At 50.8% G+C, this 12,232-nt stretch overlaps 2 protein-coding genes across 2 annotated transcripts; both read left to right on the top strand.

Moving 5' to 3' along the window:
- The first annotated feature begins 54 nt into the window (after positions 1-54).
- LOC134151431 (membrane primary amine oxidase-like) lies at positions 55-3,195 on the top strand. Its single transcript, XM_062595944.1, has 2 exons — positions 55-1,133; positions 1,245-3,195. Exon 2 carries the CDS (start codon positions 1,552-1,554, stop codon positions 3,136-3,138), a length of 1,587 nt encoding a protein of 528 aa, XP_062451928.1. The 5' UTR covers positions 55-1,133; positions 1,245-1,551; the 3' UTR covers positions 3,139-3,195.
- Positions 3,196-5,908: 2,713 nt separating this feature from the next.
- On the top strand, positions 5,909-12,073 carry LOC134151430 (membrane primary amine oxidase-like). Its single transcript, XM_062595943.1, is given in 6 exon segments — positions 5,909-6,720; positions 6,723-6,776; positions 6,779-7,741; positions 10,002-10,287; positions 10,770-10,899; positions 11,459-12,073. Coding segments are annotated over 6 exon segments (2,268 nt in total). The 5' UTR covers positions 5,909-6,170; the 3' UTR covers positions 11,744-12,073.
- Positions 12,074-12,232: the final 159 nt, after the last annotated feature.

The raw sequence follows: 12,232 nt of genomic DNA, 5'->3' as shown, positions 1-12,232 counted from the left end.
TGACTTTTGTGGTTCACATGGGCCTCACTGGTGTGATTGCCAGTGAGACAGGAATGGTGCTTGCTGGCAATGAAGTGAACATGCGTGCATTTCTCTTGTCTTCACAGCTGCAGCCTCGGCTAAAGAAGTCTGAGGGCTGCCAGCGGTGGTGAGGATAATGGACTGTGTCCTATAGCAACATGGCCTTCTGCCTACCAGTGTGGTATCTGGTAAGTGCTGCAGGAGGACAGTGAGGAGAAACTGAGACCAGGGCAAGATCTGCTGCAGAGGAAGAACTCGAGGCAGTACCAAGGGAGGAGGGCCTGTCTCCCACCAGGAAACTCTGATGGGAGGAGGAAGGGAAGGCCAGGGTGAGGTGAGGTGAGGCTGGCAGCAGGAGTGGAAATGTCGTGTTGAATCTACAGCCTTGGTTCTCTTGCATTCCTTATGCTTCTTAGCACTGCTCAAGAACAGGCAGGGATTGTACCTAAAGCTGTGCGTCTTGTCCACCTCAAGCACCTACACTGTGGCGGAACAGAGTACTGAGTCCTGTTGCCTGGCTCTTACCTTCTGCTCAGCCTTTTCAAGAGTGCTGTGAACCAGTAAGGAGACTTCACCTATGACACTGTCTGAAAGCAGTTTTCACAGCCTTTTACTGGTAGGAATTCTGGAGGTGGCAGCTCAGCCTGGGGAGCAGGAGAGACTGGCAGCATGGTGATATCTGGCACTGCCATCACCTCCCTGCTTGGATGCCAAAGGCAGAGCAGAGATTGGGGTGTTTGTCCTGGTCCTTGAGGGAATTTCTCAGAAGCTGCACCTCAGTTTATCTTTGAATCTGAGGTAGAAACAAAAGCTGCTTGATCTTGTCTCAGTGGAGTGCTGGGGGGAATAATTGGTTAATTACTATTCAAAGGTGCAAACTAAGAGCTAATTGTTCACTGTGCAGTGGGGCCTGAATCTCGTCCCAAACTACATTTCTCCACGCCTGCCAAAGTTTTTCTACTGCTACACAGATGGATGTGTTTTCAGCAAAGGCTACCATGTGGAAGATTAAAAAGAGGGGAAAAAAAAAAAAAGGAACTCTTAACTAGCTTGAAATCATGATGCCACGGAGTGTGTTTACAAGGAAACAGCCTGATAAACAAGGAGACTCGGTGAGTTGCAGAGAGGTGAAATTCTACAGTGTGACAGCAGTTCTCAGCTTATAAGAGCTTCACAATGGTCCCAGCCACCTCAGGCTGACTAAATGATCTTCGTTTTTACAGGCAGCCTCAGGAAGTTGGTTGGACTGAAAAAGTAACAGAATGATGTGAAATTTGTCTGAGTCACTGATCCTGCATCTCTACTAGTTCTTTCAGAGAACTCTTCTTGGAGGAAGACAGAGCACACTGAAGCTGAGAGTGGAGAACTGCCCTTTCTGGTCACCACGAATTTCAGATCTCCTCCCCTAGCCTCTCCCAGTCTTTTGTACTTTCTGTGCTAATCTATCCAGTACACCATAAACTGACAGAGGCAGCAGCTGGAAAACCTGCTCTGGAAGCTCTATTAAAAGCCTCAAAATCTGCAGTGGAGATGAACATGAAAACAGTGCTCATCCTCCTCATTCTGGCTTTGGCCACGATATTTGCCCTGATCTGTGTGCTGCTGACCAGGGGAAGGGCACCCAGTGTCTGCCAGCGACCAGAGCAGGAGGACACCGATGATGGCCACAGCCTGGTTTTTGCTGATCTGACCCCAGAAGAAATGGTCCAGGTGGTCCGGTACCTGCAGGAAAAACTCGGGGTGAAGCTGGTGGATGCCTCGCATGCGTTGCCCTCTGACAACTGCATCTACTTGGTCGACGTGCAGATCCCTGCCAAGGTGGAGGTGCTGCGGTTCCTGGATGATGGGGGGCCTCGCCCTGCACGGGAGGCGCTGGCTGTCCTGTACTTTGGTAACCAGCCGGAGCCCAACGTCACGGAGTATGTGGTGGGTCCACTGCCGATGCCGACGTACCACCGGGATGTCACGGTGCAGAAGTATGGGGGGAAGGTGCCGTACCACCGCAGACCAACATTGGCTGTTGAATACAAACAGATTGCAGAGTTTTTAAAGAGTGAAGTGTTCCCCACAGCTCCATCTTTCATGCATCAAGTAATTGAATATAATGAAACCAGTTTAGCAGCCATGACAACAGCTCCACGTGGTTTCCAGTCTGGAGATCGGACCACCTGGTTCGTTTTGTTTCAGAATGTGAGTGGGTTCTTCCTGCACCCTGTGGGGCTGGAGGTGCTGGTAGACCACAGCAACCTGGACATCTCCCAGTGGGCGGTGAGCGGTGTCTTCTATAATGGGCAGTACTACAGGGACATGGTGCAGCTGGAGAGTGCCTATGTGCAGGGCCGCATTAACGTGGAGAAAGTGAAGAAAGCCCCATGGGATGGGGACTTCTCATCCATGAAGCCGCGAGCACCTCCTGCAGCAATGTTTCCTGTGCAGTATGAGCCCCAGGGTCCCCGCTACAGCATCAAGAACAACCACATCATCTTCCAGGCCTGGAGCTTTGCCTTTGGGATGAGCGTGAACACAGGCATGCGCCTGTTTGACATCAGGTATCAGGGAGAGAGGATTGCCTATGAGATCAGTGTTCAAGAGGCCTTGTCAGTGTATGGCTCCAACTGTCCTGGAGGGATGTCAACGAGGTACATGGATGGGAGCTTTGGCATTGGGCGCTTCAGCTCTCCCTTAGTGCGAGGTGTCGACTGCCCATATTCAGCAACTTACGTGGACGTGCACTACCTTGCTCAGTCTCAAGTCTCCAGAATTGCTAAAAATGCCATCTGCATTTTTGAGCAGAACCTGGGCTCTCCTCTGAGGCGCCACTACTCCAACTTGCAGTCCTTTTACTATGGGGGACTAGTCAACTCTGCTGTGATTGTTCGTTCCATTGCAACTTTGGGCAACTACGACTATGTGTGGGACTTCATCTTCTACCAGAATGGGGCCATTGAAGTCAAAGTCCAGGCCACGGGGTACATGAGCTCATCCTTCCTCCATGGGGATGGTCTGAGATACGGCAATAGGGTTTGGGAGCACACGCTGGGCACGATACATACCCATTCCATCAACTATAAAGTGGACTTGGATGTGGGAGGTAGGTCTGGGTCTTGTCTTCCTTAATGCGTGTCTTTACATTGATAAGCCACAGAACTGTGGTCGAGAATTGGCCTCCTAGTCTGTAGAGCTCCTCATAATTGTCATCAGAATCCTGCTTTTTCCCTCTCCTAATGTCCTTCGGTGCAAAATTACTCTTTTACACATAAGATAATTTGTCAAAGGCACCTAGTTGAATGCAGTGGGAATTGTCTGGGAGGTCTTTGCTCAGCCCAGGGAAAGTATAAAAGGTAGCTGCTTAAAAACATCTGTCTCCTTGAGGCCTCACAGCTGGCACTCTGTGTGTTGCCAGAAGCATAGCCAGGCAGACAGGGCAGAGAGCCCTGTCTGCAGGACTGGATGAGTGAGCCTGTTCTTGCTAGGTCTAGTGCTGGTCCTGGCACACTCTCCTTGTAACTTGGGAAAATCCCTTCTTAAGTCTCAACTGCCCAGTGTAACGCAGGGCTGCTGAAGTGGTGTGCTCCAGGGCTGAACTTGTGCCGCTCTATTTCTGCTTCTCTTTTGTGGAAACACTTGTAACTTGGATCTTGAGACTTGGACTGCAAAGCCACTGCAGCAAGCCAGTGAATTTCCCCTGCTGCTGCACACAGTCATGTTTCCTGGCAGTGGATCCCTGCAGAAGAGCTATTTCAGTCTGCAGACTAGCTCTCTGCTGCACCATCTGGTGGACTAAACAATTAAATGCTGATGTTGACTGCCCCTGGGAAGGCTCAAGGATTCTGGGGTGAAAGATCTGGTTTTGCTTCCTGTTTGAAGGCTACTCTGGTAACTGCATTTCAGCAAACTGCTAGGGCAGTGATGTTGAGAGCATAGACTGACAGTGTTAGATGTCTATTATTGAAACCTGCTTATGTAAAAGGTAGAAAAATGTTTTATATCTGCACAAGACCAAAAAGATCACTGGTAGATAGTGAACTTCAGCACAAGAAGAAATGCCAGTCTAGTAATGCACAGTCTGCTGGATTTGTGCAGAGCAATCAGAAACCTATATATGTTAAGCTGCAGTTAATTCCAGTACAAGCATTTGATCTAGGCACATGTTTTTTGCGTGAAGTGGTGTTTGTACCAAGATGCTGCCGTTTTCATTATGGTTAAAAGCGGAGCTGATACTCGTTCCCCTCTTGTAAGCAAGGCTTGAAAACGTGCTAAACATGGTTCCTGCCTAGTGGCAAGGCCCTCTTCTGTGACTGCTTGCCCCTTGTTTTGTTTACAGATCCTGAGCCTTGGTTACAGTGAAGTACTGTTGGGGTAACGTGTAAAATCCTGGACATGTGCCATTTATCAAGGGAATGATAATGCTCATCCGGAGCACTGAGACTAGTGGCAATATGGTGTGCTTGAATAGCCCTAGAGAACACCTAAGTTCAGCAAGGCAGGAAAGACAAAACTGCAGCACAACAAAAATATATTGTTCTACCTTATAGGTTTTGTATGTCCTGAGACTAGGCTGGTATGGGACCTGCAGGGAAAACAGGCCACTATTTCCTGGATGGAACTGTGAATGAAAACATAAATTGTTAAAATAACATGATCTTGACAGCAGTGGTAGCCAGGGCAGTGGTGACTTCAGCCCCAGTCCAGCCCCTCCTCCTATGCTTCTAACTTCTGACCTCATCAGAGTGCAAAGTGCATGGACCATGATCTTTGGCTAGAATGCCATCCACAAATACTTGTAGCGTAACACAGGCTGCTGCCTTAAGCAGAGCTTGGGCCTAATTTGGGACCATGTAGGGTCAACCTTGCAAAAGCTAGTGGGCCAGCACAGGGGCAGACCTGGGGCACACAGACATAGGGAGGCAGGCTCCAGCCCCCATGTCCTTGCACTGTGTCTTGAAAGGGCTGCTTGGTGCTATCCTGGTCACTGAGACAGTTCTGTGCAGAGAAGGATTTTTTTTTGAGCTGCGTGGGTGGGAATGCTGAATTGTTTCCTGCAGGTCACCATTTTTGTCCATCTTGGCTCCTGTCTAAGGATCATGTCAGCTGCAGTGGTATTGGGGTGGAGAGAGAAGGGCTAGATGGGGATTGGTCTCACCTGGTATTGCCTATGTGGCTGCTGTTCTTCTTCCTGCAGCCCTCACAGATGCAGACTGTGGCTTACAGTTGCTTGCTGCCTGGGGTTCACTGGAGGTTGCCTGTCCTCACCAGGAAGGTTTTTCCTGTTTTGGGCAGTCGTCCTCAGCTCCTGCCAGTCTGCCTGTAGTCAGAGCCAGAACTGGAGCAGCCAGACCTCTTCACTTAGGGGGTAGGGAAGACCTGGAGACAGCAGAGAATGGGCAACAGCAAGAACAGGCCGTGCAGAGGCATCCAAAGTGCCAGCCTTGGCAGGCAGTTTGGGAGAGAGACTGATCCTAAGGACCCCATGTACGGAAAGGGTCAGACCTGCTGAGCCTCCCTGGCAGTGGCACTGCACTTGTGTCAGCCTGTGTCCTGCACCTGGCTCCAGACGTGGTGTTGGAGTCTGTGCCTTGACACCACTTCTCAGAGTGTGCGAGCACAATTTTGGTGCAGCACCAGCCAGTGCACTGCGGACAGTGGGAGTAGAGACAATGAAGGGCGGGTGGTGGGTTGCTCACACACCTCTTGTGAGCTTGTGAGTTTGTGTTTTGGACTGGCCGTTGTACCTTGAATGCAGGTGTGCTGATGGTGCTAAAGGTAAGGGCTGGTGAGTTCATGCTTGCATAGGGCAAGATGGGCTGTGTTGCTGGGAGAAGCAAAGGTGGCGTAGGCAGACCAAGGCCCAGGCTCTTCCTGGTATTTTTTGTGTGATGGAGAAAGTAATCAGTAACTTGGGGAGCAAGTCAAGCACCAGCTCTGCAGCTTGCTTCCTTGGCGTGTCTGCAGTGGGGAAGAAACAGGCTGCACTGGCTGGGACCTGTGATCTGCAAACTGAGTCACGTGTGAGCTCCAGACCTTCCCCACTTCATAAGTGACACCTTTAAACCCACAGTCAGGAGCAGGATTAGAGTCTGGTCTGCCTGTGAGAGCTGTGTTCTAGATACTGCGGCTGAACACTACAAGCTGTCTCTGTATTTGGAGAGATGAAGCCAAGACTGCCCTATGTTCTCCTGGTTGGGGCTGCAGTGATAACTTTCATTCTCTCCTGCATCTTGCTGAGCAGAGGGAGGCGATCAGCAAGCTGTGAGTACCAGTCTCGCAATATGGAGAAGACTGGGTCCAGGAGCCAGAGCCTGGTTTTTGCTAATCTGACCCCAGAAGAAATGGTCCAGGTGGTCCGGTACCTGCAGGAAAAACTCGGGGTGAAGCTGGTGGATGCCTCGCGTGCTTTGCCCTCTGACAACTGCATCTCCTACATTGATGTGCAGGTTCCTGCCAAGGTGGAGGTGCTGCGGTTCCTGGATGATGGGGGGCCTCGCCCTGCACGGGAGGCGCTGGCTGTCCTGTACTTTGGTAACCAGCCGGAGCCCAACGTCACGGAGTATGTGGTGGGTCCACTGCCGATGCCGACGTACCACCGGGATGTCACGGTGCAGAAGTATGGGGGGAAGGTGCCGTACCACTACAGACTGGTGCTAGGCAGGGACTATGAGCAAGTGGGAATGTTCTTAAAGGTAGTGGCATTTGCTGCAGCCCCAACCTATTAAAAGAAGTGTTTAAGTACAATGGCACCAACATGATATTTCAAATCACAGCCCCCCACGTGGTTTCCAGTCTGGAGATCGGACCACCTGGTTCGTTTTGTTTCAGAATGTGAGTGGGTTCTTCCTGCACCCTGTGGGGCTGGAGGTGCTGGTAGACCACAGCAACCTGGACATCTCCCAGTGGGCGGTGAGCGGTGTCTTCTATAATGGGCAGTACTACAGGGACATGGTGCAGCTGGAGAGTGCCTATGTGCAGGGCCGCATTAACGTGGAGAAAGTGAAGAAAGCCCCATGGGATGGGGACTTCTCATCCATGAAGCCGCGAGCACCTCCTGCAGCAATGTTTCCTGTGCAGTATGAGCCCCAGGGTCCCCGCTACAGCATCAAGAACAACCACATCATCTTCCAGGCCTGGAGCTTTGCCTTTGGGATGAGCGTGAACACAGGCATGCGCCTGTTTGACATCAGGTATCAGGGAGAGAGGATTGCCTATGAGATCAGTGTTCAAGAGGCCTTGTCAGTGTATGGCTCCAACTGTCCTGGAGGGATGTCAACGAGGTACATGGATGGGAGCTTTGGCATTGGGCGCTTCAGCTCTCCCTTAGTGCGAGGTGTCGACTGCCCATATTCAGCAACTTACGTGGACGTGCACTACCTTGCTCAGTCTCAAGTCTCCAGAATTGCTAAAAATGCCATCTGCATTTTTGAGCAGAACCTGGGCTCTCCTCTGAGGCGCCACTACTCCAACTTGCAGTCCTTTTACTATGGGGGACTAGTCAACTCTGCTGTGATTGTTCGTTCCATTGCAACTTTGGGCAACTACGACTATGTGTGGGACTTCATCTTCTACCAGAATGGGGCCATTGAAGTCAAAGTCCAGGCCACGGGGTACATGAGCTCATCCTTCCTCCATGGGGATGGTCTGAGATACGGCAATAGGGTTTGGGAGCACACGCTGGGCACGATACATACCCATTCCATCAACTATAAAGTGGACTTGGATGTGGGAGGTAGGTCTGGGTCTTGTCTTCCTTAATGCGTGTCTTTACATTGATAAGCCACAGAACTGTGGTCGAGAATTGGCCTCCTAGTCTGGAGTACAGGCTGCAGTTTATTAGCTTTTCCACTACCGTTTATGTACTGCACCTCTGTCACAAATGTGTTCTGTCCTCGCCCTCCTGCTGAAATAGCATCTGCCTCATGCCCTTGTTATATATTAAAAAATTTTCCATTTCTCTTATAATTGGGAAACACAAAATTAAAGACCGTTCTATGTGGTTTTAGGATGAGTTTGAGTACTTGGACCAGGGCAGAGGATTGCAAAATGGAAAAATATGGAAAAGGCAGGCAGAATATCAGACTATCACTGAAAAGGAAGGTGTGGGATTAGAAGTTTTGCTCACTTCATAGAATGGAAGCAAGCAAGAACCATGGTAGTTGCTGGATGTGGATATTTTTCCCTAGGTCTCTGGCTTCTGGCACTGACCTCCACTGCAGCATGTTCAGGTGAGTCCTGGCTCAGGACTACAATCTTGCTATCTCTGTAGCATAAGCAAGACCCAAGGGTCTGGTCAAGTCCAGGATGGCCAGAAATTCCTGTATGGAATGACTTCTACACAAACTAGGAAACTCTACATGGCACAGAGGCGAGTAGGGCATGTGAGGGAGTTGTGCCACCTGCCCAGACTGAGGAGCTTGGCAACAGTTTACAGCTGGCCTGCCTGACCTGGCAGTTGGGGGGCTAACCACAGCCTCCCCCCCCCCCGCCCCGTCAGTTCCCCCTGGACACTGCCATGCTGATGCTGGCATTAGAGTGCTCTCAGCCAGCTCCTGCCCAATTTATCCCCAGACTTATTTGCTCTTGTGCCTCTCCTGGTGGTCTGAGCCTCTGGCTGACAAATGTTGTTTGTGGAAAGACCTGAACTGCACAGAACTACTCAAGTTCTGTGATGTGCAAATGTGCTTGGAGCCTGTATTCTTTGCATTGTTCCCCTGCCTGCAGGATGCTTACTAATCCTGTTGATGATATTAAGCTGGGAGGAGTGGCTGATACACCTGAGGGCTGTGCTGCTATTCAGAGAGACCTGGACAGGCTGGAGAGTTGGGCAGAGAGGAACCTCACGAGGTTCAACAAGGGCAAGTGCAGAGTCCTGCACCTGGGGAAAAATAACCCTAGGCACCAGTACGAGCTGGGGGCTGACCTGCTGGAGAGCAGCTCTGCAGAGAAAGACTTGGGAGTGCTGGTGGATGAGAAGTTGACCATGAGCCAGCAATGTGCCCTTGTGGCCAGGAAGGCCAATGGTATCCTTGGGTGCATTAGGAAGAGTGTTGCCAGCAGGTCGAGGGAGGTGATCCTGCCCCTCTCCTCAGCCCTGGGGAGGCCTCATCTCGAGTCCTGTGTCCAGTTCTGGGCTCTGCAGTACAAGAGAGACATGGAGCTGCCGGAGAGAGTCCAGCGTAGGGCTACAAAGATGATCAGGGGGCTGGAGCACCTGCACTATGAGGAACGGCTGCGAGAGCTGGGCCTGTTTAGCCTGGGGAAGAGAAGACTGAGGGGGGATCTTATCAATGTGTATAAGTACCTGAAGGGAGGGTGTCAAGGGGATGGGGACAAACTCTTTTCAGCTGTCCCATATGACAGGAAAAGAGGCAATGGGCACAAATTGAACCACAGGAAGTTCCGCCTGAACGAACGTGAGGGGGAATTTCTTCACTCTGAGAGTGGCAGAGCACTGGAATTCAGGTTGCCCAGAGAGGTTGTGGAGTCTCCTTCTCTGGAGATATTCAAGGGCTGCCTGGATGAAACCCTGTCTAACATGCTCTAGGTGACCCTGCTGAGTGTGTGTGGGGGGTTGGACTAGATGATCTCTAGATGTCCCTTCCAACCTTACTGATTCTATGATTCTAATGAGCAGAACAGCAATGGCTGGGCCATCAGGTGCTTGGGTTAATTAGGCTGGGCTCGCACTGGTAAGCAAACTTGTTTTTCTGCACTGGGACAGGACTTCCATCTTCTGATTCCTCACAAAGGGCAAGAGTCTGCGTGGGCAGTAGTGTGTGCCCTGGAGTGTTGTTGTCTGGGTTAGGTAAGTGCACAGCCATGCTGCTGTGGAGCTGCAGAGAAGCAACTGTTCTCACATACAGAAAACAGCACTCAGAACCTAGGGTGTGGGAGGGAGGATGGGGAAAACAAGCCGTAACTGCAGTTGTGTCTGTGGGGAGCAGGCGACTGCAGGGAAGCTCCTCAGTGGCTTTGCTTTTGTCTTGTAGGGGTGAGAAACTCCCTGGTGGCCCATGACATGGTGTTTGAGATGGCACGGGCCCCCTGGAGCCCAGAGCAGCAGATAGAGCAGCCACGACTCACAAAGAAAGTCCTGGATGTAGAGGACCAGGCTGCGTTCCGGCACCAGTCAAAGATGCCCAGATACATCTACTTTGCAGCCAACAGCAAAAACAAGTGGGGTCATCAGCGTGGTTACAGGATCCAGATCATCAATTTTGCAGGGGATCACGTGCCCGAAACCAGCTCGATGGAGAGGGCCATCAGCTGGGCAAGGTCAGGCTGCTCTCCTAACAGTGGCATCAGGTTCTCCAGATTTCATGGACCTGACAGACGATCCCTTGGGTGGGGGTTACTCTGTAGGATCAGTCTTGAGATTTGCAGATTCTCCAGGGAGTAACATTTAGCTATGCCCTGCCCAAGGAGGCTGTTACCTGTGCACTCCCTGAGCTTTTGGCACCCTGGCAATGCTTTTACCATCCCTTCCTTAAAATGGGTTTCTGCTTTACCTGTGATGGGTGCCCATAGCATGCTCTGGCCCTTGGCCTCCAAGACAAACCCCTTGTCCCTTTTCTCATCATCAACGGTCGCTTTGGTCACCTTTAGACTCCCCAGGTTGCATCCCCACCTTGTGTTGGAGCTCTTACCCTCCATGGCCAGTAAATGCTTGTAAGAAGCCTTGCAGGTCCTAGAATGGCATCTCCCTGCCCTCGCCTGCAGCTGCTGCGAGAGGTTCCTACCTCTTTTCTGGTCCTCAGGTACAAGTTGGCTGTCACCAGGCGAAAGGAAGAGGAGCCCACCAGCACCAGTATCTACAACCAGAATGACCCATGGACGCCCACTGTTGCTTTTGCTAACTTCATCAACAACGAAACCATCACTAATGAGGTGAGCTGTGGTGTGTAGTGCTGAAGCTTGTAATACCTGACCACAGGCTAAGCGAGAGCATTGGAGCTGCCCCCAAAAGACCAGCTGAGCAATCCTAGGTATTGCTTGCAGGACAGTGGGCTTAGCTGGGAAAGCAGCAGAGTCTCAGGGAATGAGGAAAGTGGATTTGAGCATCCCCTTTTCTGTGTATCTGTTCATCACTTTGATCAGAGTGCACAGATCCAGAGTGTGGGTCCATTTCTACTCATGGAGAAATACCAGCAAAATGTGAGGAAAATCTCCACAAGAATAGGGATTGGCTGGGGGAATCGGAGCAAAGGTCTCTCTGCCTGATGGATGTCTTCAGCCCTGGCTGCAGGCTGGTCTTTGGGGAAAGGAGGGAAATCTTTCCCGGAAAGGAGGAGCTCTGAGTGTGGAGAATGTGGGTTGGACTGGATGTTTCAGAGGGTCAGAAGGTTCCTTCCTGAGCTTTCTATAACTTTCCATGGCTTATGTGCAGATTTCAGTAGCTCCAGCTGTAGATTCTGGAAATAGCTATGTAACTCTCTTCCCTGTCTAGGACCTGGTTGCCTGGATAACCACTGGTTTCCTTCACATCCCACACTCTGAGGATATTCCCAACACAGTGACTGTGGGAAACTCTGTTGGCTTTCTCCTGAGACCTTACAACTACTACAACCTAGATCCTTCCATATACTCACATGATGGTGTGTTTTTCACCAGTGAGCAGGACTTTACTGCCTGTGAAATCAACTCTGTTGCGTGCCTGCCCAAAAGGGCCTCCTGTTTGCCAAACTTCCCCCTGTTCACCTATGATGGCTTCAAAAATATGAGCAGGCTTTAATGTTACAGGTTTTAGTGTTAGGAGACAGTCAAAGGCACTAGGCTGACTGTTCTGTCTCTTATTTTCATTTTTTGCAATGAAGTTGTCTTAATTTCCAGTTGTACAATAACTCTGCTTGTTATCATTGCTTTTAAGTAGTGCTCTGTAGAAGGGAGGCATAACCTTGTTGGCATACTGCCAGATAGGAGTATGCATTGCCCTCTCTAGTTGCCAAATTTGAATCTGTTGCAGGAGGAAAGTGGGGGGAAAATGTCATCCCTTTGCTACAGCAGCAAATTTTGTGTAGTGCCTGTCTTGTGTTTAAAGAAATGAAGTCTGATTCCAGTCTGGTGCGATCTCAAGTGTCTCGTTCTTACGACGCAGCGGTGACTGCTGGGTGGGGTGTGCTGGCTCGTTGCTGTGTTTTCTGTGTTCACAAACCAAGGCTTGGGGTGGCCCCCAGGTGCGGGATGGCAGGAGGGGGGTGGTTGGGGTGAGCAATGGTGGCAG

This window comes from Rhea pennata, chromosome 26 (assembly GCF_028389875.1).
Source record: "Rhea pennata isolate bPtePen1 chromosome 26, bPtePen1.pri, whole genome shotgun sequence".
Taxonomy (NCBI): domain Eukaryota; kingdom Metazoa; phylum Chordata; class Aves; order Rheiformes; family Rheidae; genus Rhea; species Rhea pennata.
This window is presented reverse-complemented; position numbering and strand designations above follow the sequence as displayed.

Bases quoted from the DNA above. Each gene is read 5' to 3' on its own strand.
- LOC134151431 (XM_062595944.1), top strand. From the start codon at position 1,552: ATGAACATGAAAACAGTGCTCATCCTCCTCATTCTGGCTTTGGCCACG.